This window comes from Lemur catta, chromosome 13 (assembly GCF_020740605.2).
Source record: "Lemur catta isolate mLemCat1 chromosome 13, mLemCat1.pri, whole genome shotgun sequence".
Lineage (NCBI taxonomy): Eukaryota > Metazoa > Chordata > Mammalia > Primates > Lemuridae > Lemur > Lemur catta.
Window position 1 is genome coordinate 21,689,124 of NC_059140.1, and position 24,675 is coordinate 21,713,798.

Here is a 24,675-nt window from a genome sequence, read left to right on the forward strand (position 1 = left end):
GTTTAAATGCGTATATTAGAGCATTTAACTTGTATGTGGAATTGCAGAAATAACACAGTCGTTCGTAACTTGTGCGAGCATACCGGCGTGTGCATTCTATTCTTACCGGAAGGCCAGCTCGGCTGTTTTCGTCTCCCGTCTGCACAGGCGCCCGTGCTCCCAGCACCGCCCGCCCCGGCGCTCGTGCTGGAGGAAGGTGCAGAGGGCGAGGAACCCCGGGCCGCCCGAGGGGTCCCCCGGCCTTCTGCGTCGTGGTTTTCCGGGCACGGGGCTGGCCAAGACCAGTAGGAGAGGCCGCGGGAAGGCCCTTCCGCGCTCGCGTCCCGGGGCGCCCTGCTGCCGCCACGGGGCAGGTTGTGCCCGCAGCCGGCAGCGCAGCCGGACGGTGGCGCCTCCAGGCCGCGCACCCAGGTCCACCGGGGTCTCCTCTGCCGACGAGAGCGCCGCACTGTCCTGGCAGACCTCACTTACAAAACACAAGTTCTAAGGTAAAACTGAGAATTTCAGGACAGTGGCGGCTTCTGGGTGCGGAGTAAGCAGCGCAGGGTGTGCGTCAGTGTCCCTGAGGGGCGCGGTCCTGGGGGGACATGGCAGGAGCCTGGTGTGGGGGTGGCCCAGGCCACTGGCTGCCTGGGGCCCTGGAGCGGCCGGAGGCAGTGAGGGCTGCCCTCCTTCAGGGGCGTGGAGGTCAGGAGGGGTGTGAAGGCTCCACCACCTCACCTGGTCGCCTTGTATAGTCACTGCATCTGTGTCCCAGCCTCCTCATCTGTAAACAGGGGAGCCGCTGGGGGCCGAGAAGATCTCATTTGTTGTTTTGAGCGCTAATTTGAGACTATTAGCGACATGTACAGTGTGCAGCTGGGGTGGCAGTGTTGTTCTGGGTCACTTCGGAGCTCCAGGTGGGACAGGCAGGTGGTGCTGGGGTCCCGCAGGGCAGAGGGGCTCTGAGTACGAGGCTGACTGGCACCTTCTCTCTGGTGCCAGGCCTGCTGGCCACCCGCCCGGCACGAGCTCGCGGCTCCGGCTCCTGCTGCCAGGCCTCTGCCGCGCCTCCCGAGCCGCCCGCCGGGCTGGCAGCGCCCCCAGGCCTGGCCGCGGCCGGAACGCGGGGCTCTGTCCTGCCGCCCGCACAGAGCTCCTTCCCGGCACGGCGTCCTGGGATTTTCCAGCGCTGCCTTTCCTTACTCTCAAACAGGGCACGGGGGTGTGACAGAAGGTCATGTCCATGTTGTTGGCCACTGTGTGTTTTCAAGGTGGTAACACAAATGGCCTTTAAAGTGATGTGGCATGAAAAAAATCGTTACTATCTGGCATGGCCAACAGTGGTTGCTATGGCAGCATTCAGAGGGCCCGAGATGGCATTGGGGACCATACACCGCCCATTTGTTTTCACAGACCTGTGAAAGTTCATAGTTTTGAACAAACAACTGTGGAGAGGAGCCCCCGGCCTCTGATTTCAAAGGGCCGGTGTTTCACCGGGGCCCGTGCGGTTAATGCAAGAAAGGTGTTTTGCCACACACTTTTCCGGGGCATTCAGCGGGGCTGGCGAGGGGTCTGCTTGAGCAGGAAGCCCCTGTCTTTGCTATAAAGAAACTAGCAGGCAACAAAATGAAAGCATCAAAGCGCCAACAGGATGCGGCCCGGAGCCCTCCCTGGCACGTCGCCCCCGAGAGCCACGCGGGGAAGAGTGACCTGGAGCTCGTTCCATGCTCCCAGGCCAGGCTCGGGTTGAAAGTTCAAGGCATTTTGTTTTTTCACCTGTTTCCTACAGTTCTAAGAAACTTTTGAAGAATTAATGTGTAACTATATCAGACACTTGGCATTTTCTCCAGGGAAAATAATGTTACAGTGGGGGAGGGAGGGGAAGTGGCCACTCAACTGAGATGCAGGAAGGTTTCTGTAAAATAAGAGAAATCCTCTCTGGGTAAACGTGCCCAACATCACATATGCTTCTCACCACATCTCTACCACACTTGGAGACATATGCATTTGCTCGGGGCCAGCACCCAGTGTGTGGCTACTGGTGGTCACATAAGGACCAGGGCGCCATTGGCAGCCTTGAAACCAGCGTACGGTGTGACGCGGTGGCCTGTACTGTGGTCTCTGTGCCCTTCATGGAGCTGACAGGCCAAGGTTCTGCTGGAGCCAATGATGACACAGTGAATGACTAATTAACACAGCACACGTAAAGACAGTGACGCTCTCTGCCAGGCAGGTCTCTGGACCTGGCATTTCTAGTTCTGAAACGATTTCTCCCCAGCCCATGGTGAGTGGCAGAGCCTGCTCTGGCAGGGACCCGTCCTTCAAGCCACCCAAATCCAGTCATTTTACTTTTGTTTTTCTAACCCAGTCCTGACAACTGGCATTACACATTGTTAGTGGCCCGATGGTTTATCACATGGAGGAAACAGACACTTTGAAGTGATGACATATAGATTTTACTAACATTTCCTCCTGTCATTAATTTTTAATACATACAGGATGAATATTTTATTGAGGAATCTTTTTTTAAAAGGTGGTTTTTATGTTAGAAGCTGGTATTCATTTAAAATCCTTTTGCAGATTAGCTTAAGCAGAGTTAAATATTAGCCCTTTCCTTGTTTGGTTCACCTGGTATGTGTATGTGTGTTTGTAAATGTGGACCCGGCATACGCAGTAGTGATAATTTGTAAACTCTCCTAATAAACTCTTAAATCCTGCCTTTTACACTCTTGCCACCAGGTGGCTAAGAAAAAAAATTAAGCAAGAAAAATCCAACAGTTATGCAAAGGACTCATAATCACTTTCAATTTCTGCTTTTGTGATGAAATATGAAACTATAGACAGACTGTGTTTCAAGAAAGAAAACTGCTGAGTTAAGTGACAGAGGCATTTCAAACAGCGCCAGGCCAGATGGGCATCTCATAAGTGTGTTTGTTTTCTTAAATATTGACAATGTTAAACTAACCAGATTTTGCTGAACTAAAGCTTTTGGAGACTCTGAGCCTGTTCTACCTCCGTGCTGACCCCGGGATGTCCACACCCTCCCCGGCCAGTAGGTTTGGGACGGAGGTGTGGATTGGGTGCTGAGCACAGCCGCAAGCCTCCCCCATCCTTAATGCACGGGCCACGTCATCTGCAGAGATTCCCTTAGAGTCAGCTCTGGAACCCCCAAGTAAAATTCTCCAAAATGAATGATTCTGTGTATCGATGGTAAGATGCTATAAGGAGATCCATGCACGAGGGATGGTGATGTAACAGGCTGTCGGAGTAAGGCCTGTGTCATACGGCACAAACCCTACTACCCCCAGATTTCCACAGCATTATGACGAGAAGAGCCATCTTGTCCCATGGACACAAAACCCTCTTCCTTCCACATGGCCCGCTGGGGTTGCCCTTCAATTCTCTAATTTATTAACTCAGACAAATAACCTCTTGCTCGTACACCATTTTATTCACAATTTGCTTTTCTGATTCAAAGTGAACATGAGTGCCTTAATCCTCTAATGGGAATTAATTGCTTGTTTCAGTGCTTAACTCTGATCCTTTCTCAATCCCCACAGGGACAAGTTTCTTCCTGCAGGATCTGTGTGTGTGGTTCAAAACACAATCAGAAAGGTAATGATGTTTTTCTTATGAAAGAACCCAGAAATGCAGAATATTAATTTTCTTTTATATTGCATAAATAGTATTTTCAAACTAATTTAATATTATAAAGATATGTTTACTGAATTCAGTAGGTAAAATGTAGAAAATAAGTTGGTCATTCCTAAATTAGTTCCTAGAAGAGAAGATTAACTTCCATTGCCTAGTTTTCTTTTATGGAAATATTCTATCATCTTCCGCGCAAGCAAGTTACTGAGCTTAATCTGTCATGGGATTAGTTAAAAAAAAAAAAAAAAAGAAAAAGAAGGAAGTTACTGAGCTGATTTTCCACAGAGCTGAAGTTATCATTCTATGGCCTAATTACCATCATTTCTATGTACTACCACCTTTCCAAATATTCCTCTGGTTTTGAGAAATTATTAAGGCTACAACCACTACTTCATATGCCTTGATTCCCTCTCCCACTTATAATGTATTCATTTTTATTTTTAAGGGGCTTTGTTGGGAAGAATATAGTTAGCAGATGTCATTAGAAGATCTTGATAAAGGAAGGGGGCAGGGGAATTCACATTCATCGGGGGCTTATGCCTGGCATGCAGTCGATGGGCAGTGGAGATTAGCTCTTGGGGGGAAGTGTGATGAACCCAGTTTTAAATAGGAGGAAATAGAAGCTCAGAAACTTGAAATAACATTCCCAAAGACCTACAGGTGTGCTAAGTGGTGGAAATGGGAATTTGATTCAGACCTGTCATCATGCCACAGTGCATTTTTTTTCAAACTTGCCATGACTGTTTCCCTAAATGTCTATCTATCTACAGAACTCTGCCTAATGTAGTTCCCTTTGAGGGCTGGGCCCACACTGTGTCTGATCCCACAGGCCTGGCCTTCAGGGTCGTGGTTCAGACCTACCTGGGCACATCTACCTCATATTAAAGCAGAGACAAAGCGCAATCTTTGTTTTGCTCTGGAAAAGCCCAAATGGCTCACCTATAGCTGTTTCTACCTATTATTTATTAATAGGTAGTCTTACATTTTATCTAAGACTCTGACCCTAACCCACTGTCACAGCATGGTAGCAGGGAGTGAGGTTGAAGACACAGTAACATATGACTCTCAGGGGGCCTAACGCTCTCATGGCCAGAATGAGTAACAGGCACGTTCTGAGTTACTCCTGACTGTGGTTCTGAGAGGCATCTGGCCAGTGTGAAAGACTTTTCATGTGTCCTGTTGGCTGTGATCCTCCCAGCAGCCTCGGAAGTGGGCTGAATATGACAGATGAGGAACTAGAGTACAGGGAAATAAGGAACCCAAAACTAGCAGAAGGAAAAGAATAATAAAGATTATAGATGAACAAAATAGAGAGTAGAAAAACAATAGAGAAAATTAGTGAAACCAAGAGTTGGTTGTTTGAAAAGATCAACAAATTTGACAAACCTTTAAAAAAAAAAAAAAAAGATTGAGAGACAGAGGAGACCTAAATAACTGAAAACAGAAGGGGACATTAGAACCCATTTTACAGAAATAAAATGGACTATAAGAGAGTACTATGAACAAGTGTATGCCAACAAACTGGCTAACCTAGATGAAATAGACAAATTCCTAGAACTACACAACCTACCAAGACTGAATCACGACAAAATAGAAAATCTGAACAGACCTATAACTAGTAACGTGTAAAGAGACTGAAGCATACTCAAAAAATCTCCCAAAAAAGAAAAGCCCCAGGACCAGATGGATGGCTTTTCACCATTTAAATTAACACCAATCCTCCTGAAACGCTTCTAAAAAATTGAAGAGGAAGGAACACTTCCAAACTCATTCTGTGAGGCCAGTAGCACTCTGATGCCAAAGCCAGACAAGGACACTGCAAGAAACAAAACTACAAACTAATGTCTTTGATGAAGACTGTTGGAAAAATTCTAAACAAATACTAGCAAACAGAATTCAACATCACATTAAAAGGATTATATGCCCTGACCAAGGGGGATTTATTCCTGGAATGCAAGGATGGTTCAACAAAGGACAATCAATTACACTAACAGAGTGAAGGAAAAAAACCACGGGATCATCTCAATTGATACAGAAAAAACATTTGATAAGATTCAATGCTATTTCATGGTAAAAACACTCAACAAATTAGAAGGAAATTAACTCAATATAATAAAGGCCATATATGAAAAGCCCACAGCTAACATAACTCTCTGTATTAACAGAATAAAAGCTTTTCCTCTAAGACCAGGAACAAAAACAAGGATGCCTGATTTCCCCACTTCTATTCAACGTAGTGCTAGGAATCCTGGCTAAAGCAATTGGGCAAGAAAAAGAGATAAAAAGAAAATTGAAAGTATGAAGTAAAATTAATTCTGTGGACAACATGATCTTGTATAGAAAACCTAAAAATTCCACCAAAAAACTGTTAGAACTAATGAACAAGGAATTCAGCAAAGTTGCAGGATACAAAATTAACACACAAAAATTAGTTGCAGTTTTACACACTAACAATGAATAGTCTGAAAAGGAAATTTAAGAAAACAATTCCATATACAATAGCATCCAAAGAAATGCTTAGGAATAAACTTGACTTAAGAGGGCAAAAGACCTATATGCTGAAAATTACTAAACATGCTGAAAGAAATTAAGACACAAATAAATGGAAAGATACCCATGTTCAATGATTGGAAGACAGTATTATTAAGATGTCAATATTACCTAAGCCAATCTGCATATTTAATACAATTCTTATCAAAATTGCCTGGGCATTTTTTCCAGAAATAGGAAAATCCATTCTAAAATTTATATGGAATTTCAAAGGACCCCAAATAGACAAAGTAAATTTGAAAAAGAACAACAATGTTGGGGGTCTCATCTTTCCTGATTTCAAAACTTACTGCAAAGCTACAGTAATCAAAACAGTACAGTAGTCTCCCCTTACCTGCAGTTTTGCTTAATATGGGTACAGAGTTTCAGTTTTACAGGATAAAAAAGTTCTAGAGCTCTGTTCTCACAACAACACAAATATACTTAACACTACTGAACCGAATACTTAAAAATGATTAAGACAGTAAATTTTATGTTATGTGTATTTTATCACAATTTTTTTAAAACTCCAAAATAAAGAGAAATACAGAGAAGGATTTGGTTTATCAAATAATGTTCATTCAAAACAAGTGGGGGGAAAAGCATACAGGGACACAGGGTCCTTTCCTCAGCTGCACTCAACAGGGCCGCGGGGTCAGTGCGAGTGGCGGACCCAGGAACCACGGAGGCCGTCGGAGTCCAGCAGGCCTGGGTTCGTTCCCGCTGCCGGCCCTCCCCAGCCCTGGCCCCAGAGCCCTCACCTAAGCTGCCTGACCTAGTTTCCTCATCTATTAAGTGAAGATAATACCACCTACCTTATAGAGTTGAAAAGATGAAATAAACTGAGATGACACATAAACTACTTAGTGCAGGGCCCAGTGCACCCAGGTGACGCTCAGCCGTGCTGTGAGCAAGGCCCACAGAGGACCGCCCTGTGAACCCGGCCCTCCTCAGAAACGCCATCCACAAGACTCTTGTCCTCTTGTTCTCCTACCTCTCTCCTGAGCCTGCTTGTCCACTCTTGGATGAAATGTTTCTTTTCTTCTGTTGCAGCTGAATCCCTAGGGTACCAAGAACCAAGCCCAACATGTGCCGATACCTGCTCTGTCCTGGCATCTTACCACTCTTATTCCCAAGTCCATGCTGTTTCTAATGCGACCGTTCTAACCTCTCTGCTTTGTGCAAGTTCCCAGCCCTGGTGGCACCTCCTCTCCTGAGCAGAGGACGATGTCACCTCCTGTTGACGGAGCGGCTTCTGAGGGAGGGCAGCGAGCTCTCTCCCACTAAGTGCCCCGTCTCCCCTCCACGACACCTCAGCCTCATGCGGTCGGGCTGGTCGTGCCGGCGCCACTCCCTGCCATGCACAGGGCCTTCCTTCTCGTGCAGGCGCTGCTTTGACCGCCCCTTTCCCTCTTGTCTCGGCAGCAGGCAGAGCGAGACCACCCCCTCCCGCCCCCGGCTCCAGCCCTTTGGTGCCCGCAGTTGCTGCCTTACTGATGTCTTCTTGGGGACCTGAAACACACTCCGGTTAACTGTATCTGAATAAAACCTTCCCGCCAGCCTTCTAAGCAGACAGCTCCTGTCCCGTGGTTTCCCTTTCTGGTTCACAGCAAGGCTCTCAAATACAAGGGCTGTGTGCCCTGTCGAAGGACTGGTGGTGCAGCAGAAGGAGACGACAGTGGGAGGAACAGGCTCCTTGGTCCCTGCATCCTCCCTAAGTGCCACCCCGCCCATAAAGACAAAGGAGGAACGCGGGCAACATTCTGGAAGACAGAACACGGAAGCGGGCGGTAGCTGAGTTAGCAGCGTAGAGATGCCAGCAACCTGAGTTTCTGCGAGGTGAGGAGCGAGCGAGCGAGAAGTTAGCTGACCAGGACCCGCAACGCCAGAAAGCTCCAGAACTGCAGGCCAGAAACAGGAGAGGCCGAAAGTCTCTACAAGAGGCAGAGAGACCTCAGTCTCCCCTCAAACCCAGCAGAGGACAGTGGGTTCCCTTCTAGAGAGTTGTCTAGAACGCCTTGGTATGGGGAACAGCAGGCCCTGCTTGAGGTGGCAGCCTGAAAATGGGGGTGAAGGGAAAGTCCCCAGACATGGAGATTGTTGGGGGCCCCCAAACCTGTCCCCAGAGTCCCCACACGAGACCTCCAACTGTTGGGCCATCTCTGCCTTACTTCTAAAGAGAGTCTCAGTTTCCATACGAAAGGCCAGACGAAGATTACTGACATTTGCAGAAAACCTGTTAAAGAAACGCCGATAGCAAAACAGAGAAACCAGGAATTTAGGAGAAATAGAGGCAATGAAGGGAAAAAAGAAAACTTAAAAAAAGTATTGTGTCTGTGAAGGACACGAAGCTAAGAAAAATAGAGAACAAGAAAAAGATTTTGGAAATACGATGGCAATTTTTTTTCCCAGACAGTCTTGCTCTATCACCCAGGCTGGAGTGCAGTACAGCGATCATAGCTCACTGCAGCCTTGAACTCCTGGGCTCAAGGGATCCTCCCGCCTCAGCCTCCTGAGTAGCTGGGACTATAGGCACATGCCACCACACCCAGCTAATTTTCTAATATTTTTGTAGAGATGGGGTCTCACCATGTTGCCCAAGCTGGTCTCAAACTCCTGGCCTCAAACGATCCTCCTGGCTCAGCCTCCCAAAGTGTTGGGACTACAGGTGTGAGCCACTGTGCCTGGGCACAACATTTTTTAAAATAACAGAAGAATTGGAAGATAAAGTAGAATATAAAGGAAAAGGCCCGAAAAAAGGAGAAAAGATAAGAACACTGGCGGATTAAACCAGGATATCTACCACCTGAATACTGACTGGGAGATCCAGAAAGGGAACAAAGAGGAAGGAGAGGGAAGAACATTCCCCCGGGATCCAGAGTAATGAGTGTTCATGTTGAAATCCCAGCACAGATCCACCAGTTACATCATAAAATTTCAGAATCCAAGGGATTCTGGGCCACTTGTCCATGTCCAGGGGTGTCACCCCCCAGACGTTGCTGGCTGGTTGATGGATGCATCTTTTGTTTTCTTGCACCTGCAGTCCCAGCTCCCAGACGCCTGCCACAGGCTGTCATTAAGCAGTGCGGGCAAACGGGGGCCGTGAAACGCGGCTGGCAAGAGCAGCCCCGCCCCTTCCAGCCTTCATTTCCACTTGCGTTTGAGTCACTTGTACACAGATCACTTCTGTCCTTCTGAAACAGTTTGTGGCACAGACCCAGGCGAGTGGTAAACATTTACCTTCACACTGGAGCCAAGGTCGCTGCAGTGAGTCACAGTGAGTCACCGTGAGGCATCATTACCCTCTAAGACCTTGAAAAAGGAAACGCTGAAAGGTGTGATTGCTAAAGTTTTGCTGGGTCATACTGCCAGGACTGGAATGCAAATTTAGTCCTGAAACTCAAATTCTTTCTTGTAGCTGGACTACAGGTGGTTATAAAAAACACACACACATATATATATATGCTTGTTACTTCCGATTTTTCTATAAATTTATTATGTAATTTTCAAAGTCCTTTTTGAAGGACTGAAAACTGCTCAAGAAAATGGCAGGCTAGGTGTGGTGGCTCACGCCTATAATCCTAGCACTTTGGGAGGCTGAGGTGGGAGGATTGCTTGAGGCCAGGAGTTTAAGACCAGCTTGAGCAGGAGCAAGACCCCATCTCTACAAAAAATAGAAAAATTAGCCAGTTGTCATGGCACATACCTGTAGTCCCAGCTACACGGGAGGCTGAGGCAGGAGGATCACTTGAGCCCAGGAGTTTGAGGTTGCTGTGAGCTATGATGACGTCACTGTACTCCAGCCTGGCAGACAGAGCAAGACCCTGTCTTGGATGGATGGATGGATGGATGGATGGATAGATGAATAAAGGGAGGGCACGTGGAAGGGAAGGGAGAAAAGAAAGAAAATGACAATTCTGCAGGCCTTGACCACAGGACAGGCTGTCCCCATCTGACAAACAGCTGAGATGAGTGCCTTTGCCCGGATCGGCAGCTATAGATGGTGATTGGTGTTTCTGGGAGCCTCAGCACACGATGGCCAAGAGCAGTGGGTTCTCTGGGCTGCGCTGGGGGCTCAGGAGAGGAGCAGCTGCTTGCCCAGACAGGGTGGGTCTGGGAGGTCACTGCTGTTGGCCTGGCCAGGGTGTCCTTGGGCCTTGAGCTGTTACCACTGTAGAGGGCCAGGGCCAAGAATGGCGACCCTAAGGGCTTGCGGGAGGCTGAGGCTGAGGCGGTGATGAGGCCGGGCCTGTGTGAGACCAGAGGCCATCCTTAGTAGTCAGGCGACGAAGGCCATGGCAGAACTGGGAGGACACTCAGGCTCTGCTGTGGCTCCCGTGCAGGGGACACCAAGGGGCTGTCATGCAGCATGGGCTGCACGTGGTGGTCCCTGTGAGAGCCAGGGCGGCCATGTGAAGTGGAAAGTTCTGCTTCAGTCCATCCAGGGGCAGGGGCAGGGGCAGGCTGGTGAGCCCCGTCTTCCTGCTGCAGAAGACGGGTGCCTTGTCTATTACAGACATGTCAACGAAGTCACAAGCGGGTGCCCCTTTCCCTAGACCACGGATTGGCAAACTGCAGCCCCCAGGTGAGATCTGGCCTGGTGTCTGTTTTTGAACAGCCCACAAACTAAGAATGGCTTTTACATTTTTAAGTGGCAGAAAAAAACTCAAAACATTTCATGACAGGAAAATTGAGTGACATTCTAGTTTCTATGTCCATGAATGAGGCCTGACGGAGCACAGCCACGCCCATTCATTCGCATCCGGCCTACGGCCAGCAGAGCGCAGGCTGGGAGGGACGCGGCCGGCAGCTCACAGCATCTCCTCCCTGGCCCTGTGCAGGCAAAGCCTGCGACCCGCTGCCGCTGGCTGACACGTCCGCTTCCTTTCCCCTTTGCAGCCGCGCCGTCCGAATGGCCCACGTCTTCCTGTACGGCACCCTGAAGCGAGGCCAGCCCAACCACAAGGTCATGCTGGATGGCGCCCACGGCTCCGCCGCCTTCCGCGCCCGTGGCCGCACGCTGCAGCCCTACCCGCTGGTCATCGCCGGGCAGTACAACATCCCGTGGCTGCTGAACCTGCCTGGCACGGGCCGCTGCGTGGACGGCGAGATCTACACGGTGGATGAGCAGATGCTGCGCTTTCTTGACGACTTCGAAGGCTGCCCGGCCATGTACCAGCGCACCACGGTGACAGTGCGGGTGCTCAAGGACGTGGGTGAGGACAGTCCCGAGGACACGCTGGCGGCTGACACCACGGTGGAGTGCTTCGTGTACAGCACGGCCACCCACCCGCCCGAGTGGGTCCACCTCCCGTACCACGACAGCTACGACTCCGAGGGGCAGCACGGGCTGCGCTACACTCCCCGGGAGGACAGATGAGTGGGGAGGGACCGCGCTGCCGCCAGGGGACGGCCCAGGGCGTGAGGTTAGCGCAGCGCAGTCTGTACGCACTCAGTGCAAGAGTGTAACAGTGCCTTTCGGCAGAGTCTTTGTGAACAATCTGTGGGAAAAGCAAACGATCTCTTTCAATGGCAGCTGATTTCACAAATAATTTTGACATACTTGCAATTGTCCTCGCAAATCTTTCTTTCCAATACTACTACGTTGCTTGCTGCTTAAAGAGCGTCATGGGCTTGAATGTACTGGATAAGAAAAATTTAGGATTTTGATTCCCCTAAATGGCATTTGGAGAACTCGTGTTATCATACTCTTCTTTCTTCTTCTTCCCCTCCTCTCCCTCCTTTTTGCTTTGCTTTGATCTATCTGAAGATAACGTTTAAAATGAACATAAAGACTTTCTGTGGCAGCTGAATTTTAGCAGCCCTACTCTATTGATTCTGTTCTGTAGCACCTAGGAAAAAAATTTTTTTTAAATAAAAGCTGATTTTAGGGGTTGCTCAACATCAACATAATAAAGATCCTCAAGAAAAACATGCTGTTTGGGGGCATATATAGCGTCATTCTTAATTTTTAGATCAAGCTTACACAGAAACTATTGAAGATGATCACTTAAAATTAAACTAGATGTTTTGGGAAACAAAATATGAAAATGGTGGTATATATTTGACCCCTTTTGTTTTTTTGGTATATTTACTTGGTAGAAGGTTCTTTTTATTTTAATCTAGAAAAATAACACCCACCCACTTGCTGGCAGACACAGCTGAGCACCCCGGACTTCAAATGGAGGTTTATCCGAGTCCAGATCTCAGCAGCCAGGCTCGTCACGGCCTCTTGAGGGAGCAGCATTTTGGGGGTGGCCTTTCAGAGAAGAACCAACACATTAGTAATTTGTTCTTCAGGCCTGACAGAAGCTTAGCTTCCGAATACAAACAGCACTTAAAATAATTTTAGCAAGGCACGAAGTACCAATTACTACCCACCTCCATCTGATAATTTGTCAGCATAGACTCAAATCGGCGCACGACTCTTTGCTTCTGCTCACCAGTAAAGTATGAAATGTATTCCAAGAATTTCAGAACCCACTGAAAATGCAGCTGCTGATCCTTAGCAACCTCATTCTCCGTTGGGAGATCTCACTTACGCTTCAACTTAATGGTAGACTGTGATCGCTAACTGCATCTGGCACAAAAACATGATCATTATTTTTAGCCTCTTTTTCTTAATTGGAAACTTGCTTCACAAAAACACAAAAAGCCAAGGATAACCACCAGCTGATGAGCCCATGGCAGCCACACCCACTACGGTTGTGAGGGAGGCAGCCCCGAGGCCAGTGGCAGTGGGGACAGAACGGCAGCCTGCTTTTCCTCAGCAGAGTGGACGGACCCCGTGTCAGCCAGCAAGCCCTGAGGTGGCCTCCTGAGGGGACAGCCATCAGTGCTACACCCAGCTAGAGCCACAGCAGGAAGGGGATGGGCAAAATCAGCATCTGGGCTCTCTGGTCTTTCGCAAGTTACGAATAATCAGCAACAGGAGTGAGGTCCTCAGTTGCAGAATAAGGTAATCAGATTATAAAATGGCAAGTGCTAATTTGATAAAAACTGAAGGCAGAGAACTGGAATTCATATAAATTTTTTAAAAGGATCACAAAGAAATGCTAGTATTTACAGTCTATTGGCACAGCCTGTAGCCGATGTGTACATTGTCTTCATTCAAAAAAAGGGCAAACTAATATTTAGACAAATGCTTGGTTTTATTGATTTAATTTTGACACTAGGAAATCTCACAGCAGAAGTACAAATCATATGTACAAGTATTTATATCAAAAAAAATTCTATTGGTGATATTTTGGCAGAATGTTGGTTTGACTTATGTGGAATAAACATGACGACGTAAAACCTGCTGCACAGGAGTATCCCTGCAAATGCTGGAATAAATTGAGTGTGAGAGAATAATACAAATGGCTAATTAAATCGGGTGATGACTGAAAGGCTATAAATACTTCATTCCAGTTCCACGAGCAGATCTCCTTCTCCAACTGTGTCTCCAGCTTTACAATGCACAGATTTTACCTTGAATTAAAAAACAAAAATGAGGGAGGAGGGTAAGAATTATCAACCAGAACAAGGAGGGAGCAATCTCTCACTCAGTTGCTGGAACCGAGCAGCCTCGCAGGCTCGGGAGCACAGGTACCAGCCGCTCCGCTCCAGCCCATCCGAGGGGAGCCTGACAAACGCGTGTCCCTGCCCCTGCCGTGGTGGCGGTGACTGCACCTCCCGCTGCTCCCATCTCTCCAGCCCTCGTCAGCCAGTCTGAGGGGTGCTCTCTGGGAGTCTGAGCTGTAGCCGGCTCGCAGCCCTGCACTGGCACGCTGGGGCCCAGGCAGCATCTGAGAAGTCTAAAGGGTTCGTGCCAGGGGAGTCCTGAACACCCTGCCTAGTCGTCTTTCCACAGTTTTAGGTTGTAGAAATATTCTCAGAGAGCTAATGGGATACTTAGTGTGAAAGACAAAAAAGGACAAAATTACACAACACTTAAAATAGGTACTGATTAAGAGGAGGACCTCCCTAGCTGGATCATCACCTTCCTTTTGAAGGAAACGAAATATTCAGAAGCTGTGTGGCTGCACGGGTTGCCCTTTGTGGCACCGTATAGGAATGTGGAACTGTGCCTTCTACCACTTTCTCTTGATTTTTATCAAGTTTTGCTTTCCCAAATTTGTGTTTACATTTAAAATGAGAAGGGAGGTGGTTGGAGTAGGGATGAGACAGTCATTTGACTTCCTGGAGGTACTTGTGTGGGCACGAAAATGGACAATGGGTTGGAACTAACCGGCTGCATGGGCAGTTGGCAAACATGAAAGATGCCAGCGACGTGTGGGTTGGTGCACTGGCCTGCGTTGCTGCCCCTTTTTTTCTTAAACTCAAGCCCAGGGTCTTTAAGAACGATGTGAACCTATGCAGTGGATACTTCCAAGGCCTGGCTCACAGACGCTATTGCACTGAAGAGGCTGCCTCGGATGTTTGTCTATGATGTATTTTTAATGATGCTACAATTATTAGAGTAAAGGATCTGGTTCCTTTGTGAGCCTCTTCTCTGGGAGGAAAAGTGGCCCTCCCAGGTAAGAACCAGGGCCTGCTACTCTGCGCTGGGGCTTCGAGCCGCTCTTCCTGGGCCCTGCTGGGTTGGATTCAGGAGGCCTGGGGCTGGTGAGAAGGGCACAGGATGGACAGGAAGGACTTCAGTTTACAGGGTCAGGCCAAGAGACAGAGTTCACCGGGTGCCTATCGACACCCTGTAAAGCAGCTTTGGGCTGCTGAGGGTGAGAGAGACCCAGGCCACGAGGAAATAAAACACGCTGACAGATGTGAGCCACACTCTGTCAGGGCACTAATGTTAGCACCTTGGTCCAGCAGCATGGGGGCCTTGGCACGCATGGGACACACATCTCTGTCCCCTATGACCAGGCCGAGTTCTCCTCAGGGATGGCAATGTCATGATGCTAGTGCAGCATCAACTTTAAATAATCCCAATGAACAAACACAAAACATTTTCACCTTAATAGAAACCAACGTTTTCTTGATCACTTTTTAAAAAAGTGATTAAATTTAGAAAGAATTCCTAAAATGCTGCAAATTATGCCATTCTACCCTCTAAAACCCAGCAGAGTCATGCAGCTGCTGGCTCAGGGCCCACCCGAGCGTGGGCCTAGACCTCTGCTTGCCCAGCTGGGACCAGGCAGGGCGCCCGGGCCCTTCTCTGACAATCCCTTTCACTGCCCTCTGGGGTGACAGACAGAGGCCATGGCTCTCTGATGCAAGCTTGGTGAGAGTGGACGGCTCTCTCTGCACCTGACATCCCCAAGATGCAACACATGCAGGACACAGCTGGCCTTTGCTGCTGTCCCTGGCCCCACCCCCAGTCACACTCCACCATGCAGATACTTCCAAACCAAAACATCCCTCACAAAAGGATCATTTACTCACTAATGGCATCTTTTTAGTCACTGGTAGAATAATGAAGTTATTGCTTAAAAGGACTTTTCTATAATATTTTCCTCAAAGAAAAAATGCATTTAAGCAAGTTTTGCCCTTAACACATTTCAGGACTGACAGATCTCTCCTTTTTTCCTCCCTCAATCATTCAGTTGTGCACGTGTGCATGGGCTCAGCCCCTGATCTGAGACTGAATTGTCCTCTTTGTGGAAAAATTATCTTGAAGAGTTGCATTAATTTTTGCAATCTGTAAAACCGTTTCCTGCTGTGTCACAGAAGTCTCAGATAACTAACTGCCTCCAAGACAGATGTAAACATTAAAAATTAAAGACTCCTTAATTTCAAAGACATTAAAGTGAAGAACAGTTGTTCTTTGACTACCTGAACATAATACACAGACTTTTGGAAGGCCCATTTTCCACAAGGCAGGGACATATCAGTAACAGTGAGAAGAGCCCCCCAATCTTAGCGTCCTCTGTAAAAGGGGGATTTGGAAGAGATCACCCCCATGGGCCCTTTCAGACCAAACTGTCCATGACTCAAAGGCGGAAGTTCTGCTCCCATCGCAAGGCCGGCATGGGCTGGCGGGAACTTGGGGACATACCTTGCCAGTTTTCCCAGCTGTCATACTGTTCTGCATTTTCATGGCTTCAATCACACAAATTTCCTGACCTTCTGCTACCTGGAAAATGAATAAAAAATGGACATAAATCTTCAAAGCATTCTAATTTTGTAATAATGCTTAAGAACAAAGCCATTAAGAAATTCTTTGTCAAATGCATTGGAAGTTTTGCCTGCAAACAGTGGCAACCATCTCTAATGTTTCGTATTCTAAGTTCATCTCTAGGGACAGCAGATAAAGGCCACTCCCTCTATCATCAAGTCCTTGTCCTTGTTAGAAAAAATCCTGACACTGGAGGATTGGGGCCTCCCTGGGGATCTCCGAGTCTGCCTTTGCCACTGACAGAGGTGCTGCGAAATCGGAATGTGTTCCACTTAGCTGAAATGTCCCGAATTGCCGGAAAGGCAGATCTCCACAGGCGGAAGTATGTGAGGTTGCCTGGGGCAGAGGGGGAAAGGTGACGGCTGATGGGTACAGGGTTTCTTTTTGGGGTGGTGAAAATGGTCTGAAATTGATCGCAGCGATGGCTGCACAGCTCTGTGGATAGACTAAAACCACTGAATTGTATAAAGGGGTGAATTGTCTCACATGTCATTTTCATCTCAGTAAAGCTGTTACCAAAAAGATGGGACATTTCTGTCTGTACCCCTGGGGAGCTGGGAACAATAGCTCAGCGCCAGGGCCCAAGGACCACAGTCCCAATCTCCACAAACACACCAAATGCTGACGAGGGGGCCGGTCCCAGAAAGCGCCTTCCTACCCAGGGCATGATTTCTGGAGCTCTGCCCATTCCCTGCAAGGAGACCGGGAGCCCCGGGGCACTCATCACGGGGGAGCACGGGCCGGCCGGTACAGGCCAAACCCGGGCTTCACGCAGGAGTCAGCTGTGACTAACAGCCGCCCTATTCACTTTTCTTTGCCCTTGATGGGTAAGCACCAATGAGCTGGGCCAGATTTTTCTCTTACCTTTGTGAGAAAGGGCCTCCCAGCTTTTGAAACGGGAGAGTCCTATTTCCTCGGGCAACAGCTCTGGGGGGTGTGGGGGGGCGCACTGGTGTGGGGTCCGGCCGTTCACACCACTGTGGCTATGCCTGTCTGATGCCACAGAAGTGCCTGGAGAATGTTCTTTCCTGAAATCCCCAGATGATCTCCAAGTCCCCCTACAGGCCCCCCGTGTGGCGCAAGCTGTCTTGCTGGCAATCTGGAGTGCCTGAGCCCTGTGTATTCTTTTCCTCTGCTGTTCAGGTGGTGGGCTGTCTTTTCCTGGCACAGAAATATAGGAAGACAGGGGATGCCAGGCCTGGCTGCTGGCACGGAGGAGAGACACTGCGGAAGAGCCGGGCTTGGAATCGCTGTCCCCGCTGCCCTCTTTGATTCACTTTCACCTGGCACCTGCGTCCATGGAGCGTGAAGAATCAGCTCGCGAGGGCTATTCTTCACAGCACAGGGGGACAGAGGGGGGGACAGCGCAGAGACAATGCAGACGCCCCAGTCAGGGGGTCAGAACAGTCACTCCCTCACTTCAGCATTTTAGAGCCTTTCTTCTCTCTTCAAAGGCAGGCAGGGACCAGAGAGACAGGGAGGGCAAGTTCCAGTGCAGCACACCTGCCACCTAGCTCCACGCGGGCCAGCCCGGGAGGGGCCTCCTAGTCAGAATTTGGACTCACTGAGATGGACCCTGACCCAAGGACTAGGCACCCAGGCACCGGGGCACTTTCTAGGAAATGGATTGGAGATTCAACAGGACAGAATGGAAATTCCATCTGAAAATTAGGAACCAACTCTCCACCTCTGGGCTCTGGTCACTATTCCCCTCACAGGCAGACAGGCACCTGCCACGGGTCCCCACGTGCTGGCCTCCCACGTCCCCACCTAGTCCACCCAGTTCCTCTGCAGCGTCTGGGGGCCCAGGGCTGGCTGAGCAGCCTCTTGTGGCTGGCACCCTCTGCCAGCAGGTGCACCCCCTTCTGCTCATCCTGTCAGCCACCGCTCAAAATCTGCTGGTCAGACAGACAGCCGCTTTCAGGGGTCTTCAAGTAAGTGAATTAGCAGTTAAAGTGCAAGTATGAAGACGAATCAAGGCCTGGAGATTTCCAGTGGTCACGCCAGCAGGGCAAAGTCCAGCCTGATGATGGTGCCCATAGGAGATGCGCTGAAGGGAGGCTGGGCCAGGCTACAGCTCTGCCCCAAGCTCCACCCGAGCCTGGGGGCAGCAGGAGGTTGACAAGGAGTTTATGGGGCTCCGCTGTCACTGCCCACGGCCATCCTTCCTGGCCTGGCTCTGTGTGCCTGTTAGGTGGGCAATTTGCATAGAGGAGACATGCAGGTGACTATAAGGGCTGGGTCCCCAAACATTAATCAGAATAAAATCTCTGCTTTAACCAGAGACAATCAGGAGAAGTGGGAAGTCCCAAAGTTAAAACAGTCCCTTTCTCTGGTTGAGAGACTCTGGCAATTTAATTAAAAGGACTTTAAAGAAAGTGTGTCCTGGCCAGGCATAGTGGCTCATGCCTGTAATCCTAGCACTCTGGGAGGCGAGGCAGGAGGAACGCTTGAGGCCAAGAGTTCAAGACCAGCCTGAGCTAGAGCGAGACTCCATCTCTACTAAAAATAGAAAACATTAGCTGGCGTGGTGGTGTGCGCCTGTGGTCCCAGCTACTCGGGAGGCTGAGGCAGGAGGATTGCTTGAGTCTAGGAGTTTGAGGTTGTAGTGAGCTATGATGACACCACTGCACTCTTACCCGGGCAACAGAGGGAGACTCTGTCTCACAAAAAAAAGAAAGAAAAAGTGCGTCCAGATCCAAAGCGATCCTGTCTTCCACCCAATCCACAGCATGGCACTGGATCATAGAATTAGATCCTTGCCCCTCCATCTGCCTTTTCACTCCTTGTTTTTCCTCTCTAGCTCCTCTCACTGTGTCTACTTAAGATTATTTAGCTATGAAGGGCAAAGCTGAGTCATCTACTTCTCTCTCTCTTCACCAGGGGCAGTCTGTTTTGTAGATTGCTTTCATTCATCCATCCCCAAGAGACAGCTCTTGGAAATTGTTCCTCAGTACCCTACAAGGAACATGACAGAGATCTTTGTTCAACAGGATCATGTTCTACACAGACACACACAAACATGGATACACATGTGAGCTTGATCTAATTCCAACTTATTTCATGCCTTAAAAATCAAGTTGGAGAACCAAATATGGTACACACCATATATCAAAGAATGCAGTGGAAACACAAACTACGTCTGCCCAGTCTCCGGGGAGCAGGTGTCACTCGAGGGTGTGCTCCATGGATGGGGTGGGCACCGAGGTGGCACCACTCGGCTCTCGCCTTCAGACTTGGGAGCCTGGCTGCCCAGCAGTGTGGGCTCTCACAGAACGTGGTGCCCACCCCAGGGCGAGTGAGGGGGCTGGGCAGCGGGCCCAGCGGAGGCGACACCTTCGGGCTGGCCCGGGTGCTCGGGAGGCCAGGCATTAATTGGGTGCGCGGAGAGGGCGCTCCAACATTCATCCTTCACTACACAGCTCCCATGTGAGGCCCTGCTCCTGCAGGATGTGAGCCCACGCTCCTCTGACACTTTGTGAATCACCTGATAAAGACTTAATGATTGTGACAGGATGTCTCCTACGCTGGGCTTACAAAATGGTCACAAGCCTCGCAAGTCTTTTTGATAAACCTAGTCGGCCTGATGTACTTCCCCGCTCCCTGTCTAATTGGTGTAAAGTTTGTAGGCCCGAATCCCGTATCTTTCATCCGGCTTATTGCGTCCTCTCCTTTGACACGGGGTCAAGGTTCACATTCGCATCTGATTACCAGAGCGGCACTCATTAAGCGGGAGTCGGCCTTGTCCCAAAATGAGTAAGCTTGAGAAAAAACTCGGCCCATTTACTCAGCAGATTTTCGCATGTTTCGTGGCCTGAATGTCACCCAGCATTGCTCTGTGCTGAAGGGTTTCAGACATCTCCAGCTGATGATTAATTGTGAGTGATGGGAAATAAAATCCAGCAAAGCCAGCTGCTTGCCATGGTCGGCAAAATGACTCTAATGGATATAGGCTGCCAATTTTCCAGTTTTACTGGCGAGTCTTCCAAGTGTAATTAAGGGAAGTTATAAATGATATGGAAATCTATCAAGTTCCATTTATTTTCAGAGGACTCTTTCCCCAGAGACTTTTATCTTCAAGCTTATAGTATGCTTTGTTGTGCTAATGATTTAAACCACTTCTTATTTCTGATTAAAGCCCCCAATATCCTCCTACCAAGTTCTCTTCATTCCTTCCACAAAGATTAAAAGGCATAGAACCTTCTCCTGCACATGCGCCCCAGCTGGAAAACATTTTAAGATGGGATATATTTGGCAACATGTATCGTTCAAACTGCAAACTGCCATCGCCACTAAGAAAGCTCAAAGAAAGTGCCCAAAGAAAAAGAGAAGAGAAAGGGGAAAAAAGATCACCCAACATAAAAGGAAGCCCCCAAAAGTATAGACTTGAAAGCTTTGCTCAATACCAGATACTAATCAGAAGGTGGTGTAGCTCACTAATGTTATTTGATTTGGAATAAAAGCATGAAAATGATGGCAAAGGCCTAAAATTGGAGACGTAAAGGATGACTGCACAGTATTCCATTTCTCAATTTCATCCTTCAGAGCCACAAAATGGGGGTGATACAGTGACTGGATGAGATTTACAGTAACAGCTGTGGTCTTCCCACACAAGGGAGGCCCTTCTAATGGGCTGAGGTCTGTTTTGAACAGACGGGTAGTAACAAAACAAGGTTCCCTATTAAGAGCGTGCAGTCATATTTCTGATAAAGAAAATGATGGGAGTCGGGTTTCCTTGAAGACAGACCCTACCCTCTTTTGTCGTCCAAACCCAGGGCTGTTTCAAAGGCCTTATCATTGAAATATAGGCCAGAGGACATAAATGGCATTGACTCCCCCCCCCCCCCGCCCTGTAAGCCCACTCTCTAGCAACTGTAAAGAATGCCGAGGAAACCGTGCCAGTGGCATATGGCTTTCTACTGTGCTAAACATTCATACAAAAGACAGGTTCATCAGTCATTGGAGTATCTGGATAAAAAATTAGCTCCTGATGGATGGTATTTTGAGCTTACCTGCTGCTAGTACATTACCAGAGAAACACAGGTTTTGAAACCCACATGACATTAGAAACTGCAGACCATGAAATACGACACGTGCAGGAGCACACAATGTACGCCAGATTATACAAAATAATAAATAAGCTATTTAAACCCTCTGCCTAAAATTGGGCCCGCTGCAAGGAACCCTGGGTCACTTCTACGCAGGCCAATTAATGCACAGCATCTGCTGTACAGAAGCAGGGCACCAAGCACTTCCGAATGATTTCGGCAATTAAAAGAAAACTGTTTCCTGCCTGTTCAGACAGCAACTGTTTCAATGCAAGAGTGAGCACCAAATCACTGCGTGCAGCTGAAAAATTAAGTCCCCTTTTTGGGGAAGAGGAGTGGGTGGGAGGGAGAATTTTTATGGAAAAAGGAGAGCCTTCTTTTGTTGTCCTACATTCTGTGTTTTTCTGCCAAATTAGACAGAAGGCTCGGAGGGCTGATCGGCCCTGCAGTCCCCTTCTGCGGTGCTGGGCCACCCGAAAAACACAGATCAATATCGGCCCTGCTGGCTACACCACAAAAGTGAAAGTCCTTCAATTACGTTGTTAAAGACTGTTCTCCGTAGAAGGCAGGTGCCTGAACCAATGCATTTTAAGGCCCTTAGATCTGAAGAAAGGTGCAGTTAACAGCCAGGAGGGAGGAGAGAGGCCCCTCAGACTTGGTGAAAAGGCACTGCTAGCATCTGACTGTAACCACCTCCCCTCTCTGAGCTGGTGAGATAGGCTCGTACATATTGCCAGGTATTTCCTGAAGGAAAAACGTGCGTTCACATCCCCACATCTTCGTGTAAAGCAGAGGGAGGCTGGAACTGTCACCAGACCACAGAGTCGGGAGGCAGCCACTGAAGGCCCCTCCGGGCCGAGCGCAGCAGAGGCTCCCGGGGCACGTGCGTGGGGGGCCCGGCACACACGGCCCCAGCCCCGCACCGATCCCTGGACAGAGGCACTGGAAGCTCACAGGCTCAGGGCAAGAACACAGAGTCGTGGCCAATATAAAACAAGTCCAGTTTTTCTTAAAATTCCTTAAAATAAAGAAAAATATTACTCCCTACGGTCTTCTAAGTTAGCTCAAAACCAGAGCCAAGGCCCATAGTTACAAAGAAAATCAGTCAAAATTGATGTCCTTTACAGTAACTTTAGAAACCAGTCTGCATTCTCTCTACCTTTGTGAAATGTGCTCGGGGCTTTTTGTTTAGTTTAGTTTTTTGTTTGTTTTATTTGGAAAAAATGCTTTACTACAACACTTCAAAAGTTTATATGCCCAATAATCAGTTTGGAAATAAGATTTAAATAAATTTGCACGTTTTAAAATTTAGTATCTAATCAGTTTTAGTTCTGTTGCTAACCTACAACTGGAATAATGAAATATGCTGTTTTAAAGGACTCAGTGAAATGATGATTTAAAAAACCCTTTATTTATTTATTTATTTTCAGCAAAAGAGAAAAGATATTTTGAATCTTGGCAAGGTTGAGAATGGTCATCTTCAAAAATGTTTAAAACAAAGATGATATCCCCTCTAATTCCAGGCAGATCATTCTTGAAAAATCAAATCAAAGGTCAAGTTTGCCTAAGACTCTCCTATAATATTTAATTAATTGATCCATAAAAAATATTTTATCTTATATTGATCACTAAGTTAAATTATAAAAATTCCCAGATTGTTGCCTCCAAAAAATTAACCCTACAATTTAAAAATAAATGTTATCTGGAAAAGATTAAAAGGCCAAATTCAGGAGAAGACAGGACAGGAATTAGATTGGGGAGAAGACACAGGGCAAGTTCATGGTATATGTCATGCTTTATTGTTAAGTGAAACCTGAGACACACATGGTAAATGTGAACAGAGAACATAGGAGTGCTTGTTTCATCACTCTCTATAACCTTCTGTATGTTTGTAATATTCCATGATTTAAAACTTTAAAAATGTTAATGAATGCATGAATCTGTGTGTACATGCTGTGGAATACAATCTGAGGTTTGGGTGAAAAACTGGCATCATATCAAACTGCTTGAATAACCACTGTTATAAAATATGTAAATTTAATTATTACAATATTTTATGATTGTGAATCAAGGTATCCAGAAACCAGAAAATCTATCAAACAGCCAAGCGAGCTCCTTTGCCGGGGGAAGCCACAATTACTGTCACTGGGCTGCAAGAGGCACATAAGCACAAAGCCAGAGGAACACACACAGCAGGAGAGTACGACCCACTCCTGCTCATCTACAATCCTCAGAGTTTAAGGAGTTTTCAAATCTTGTTTCTTCAAGAAATGAAAAATAAAGGTCACTCGCCAAGTTGGCCATTTCCCCAGGATCAGCTATAAGCTCAATTACACACGAGGTTTGAGACAAAGGGGACGTGTGAATGTCATGCTCTGCAATGGGGTACCTGTGTTCCATGGCCTGTTGTCACCCACCTGCTTAGGAGCCCTCCCCCCGATGGAGCACACACAAGGAGGAAAAAAAAATCAGGGTGAGGTCTGGGTGTGCTGCCACCAATGATTACAGATGTTCTGTTTTTATTGGTCTACCATCTAGACCGTTTTTTGCCTTAAGGCATTGTTCACGAGAGCAACAATCCCAAACAATCCCAAAACATTTCCCTGCTAGAGGTCCGTTCCTTTACAAAGTGGATCTTCCTCATCTTGGCCCCACAAAAACAGCCCAAATTCTGTCCTACTAATATTGAATGGGCTAAGTGGCAGGAAGCAGCAGCAACAGGTACTTAATGTCAATCTATTATTTTACCTGGTTTCACTAATAATTAAGAAAGAAATGTAAATGGGTTTACAGCCTGCTTATAGTTCGTGTCTCACTTAATTTTTTAATGTATTAAATAAGATGAATATTTTTGATGCAAATCTGAGATGACTGCAGAATCCAAACATAACTTGAAATAATCTTAATTAAATGCAATATAAAAATATCCCCTTGGGTTGGCTCACTTTGTTTTGTTTCTGGTATCAAAAGTCTAACAAATGTGCTCATAATGATTTTATTTTATATTTCAAAGCCAAAATGAAAATTGTATGATAAATTTAGCAGCTGTAAGTCCAATGTTAATATGTGGAAAAATGTATTCCACCATTATTCTGAAAGAATATATATTTTTAATATTTCTGTTTGAGAATATCATAAAGACAGAAGTTTAAAAACATTAAAACAAGTCATAAAAATGCTAACTTTGTAGAAGTGCTCCCAGTTTATGACAGTGTTTTATATATAGACAAACAGGTACTGCAAAAACATTTTCAGAAGGCATATAAAAAAGGCATGTAGAAAAGACATATACAATTCATCCTAGCAGTTGTTTTCTGAGTTAAATTTGTGGTTCTTCAGTAATCCACT

At 47.4% G+C, this 24,675-nt stretch overlaps 2 protein-coding genes across 14 annotated transcripts in view; one reads left to right on the plus strand and one right to left on the minus strand.

Annotated features, from left to right (window-relative positions):
• Positions 1 to 12,205, plus strand: part of GGACT (gamma-glutamylamine cyclotransferase) — a 46,792-nt gene extending 34,587 nt beyond the window's left edge. For 6 of the 12 annotated variants that reach the window (XM_045567356.1, XM_045567357.1, XM_045567362.1 and 3 more), the window contains 2 exons: positions 3,543 to 3,597; positions 11,062 to 12,205. In XM_045567356.1, the coding sequence (XP_045423312.1) occupies positions 3,543 to 3,597; positions 11,062 to 11,542 (536 nt within the window). In that variant the 3' untranslated portion in view covers positions 11,543 to 12,205. Of the gene's footprint in view, positions 1 to 340; positions 489 to 2,184; positions 2,267 to 3,015; positions 3,035 to 3,542; positions 3,598 to 7,587; positions 8,002 to 11,061 lie in introns of those variants that run through there. The other 6 variants (XM_045567366.1, XM_045567365.1, XM_045567363.1 and 3 more) reach the window with 6 other exon arrangements.
• Positions 12,206 to 13,294: 1,089 nt separating this feature from the next.
• Positions 13,295 to 24,675, minus strand: part of PCCA (propionyl-CoA carboxylase subunit alpha) — a 364,494-nt gene continuing 353,113 nt past the window's right edge. For both annotated transcript variants that reach the window (XM_045567353.1, XM_045567354.1), the window contains 2 exons: positions 16,160 to 16,237; positions 13,295 to 13,632 (listed from right to left, as the gene is read on the minus strand). In XM_045567353.1, coding sequence (XP_045423309.1) covers positions 13,564 to 13,632; positions 16,160 to 16,237 — 147 coding nt within the window. In that variant the 3' untranslated portion in view covers positions 13,295 to 13,563. The remainder of the gene's footprint in view (positions 13,633 to 16,159; positions 16,238 to 24,675) is intronic.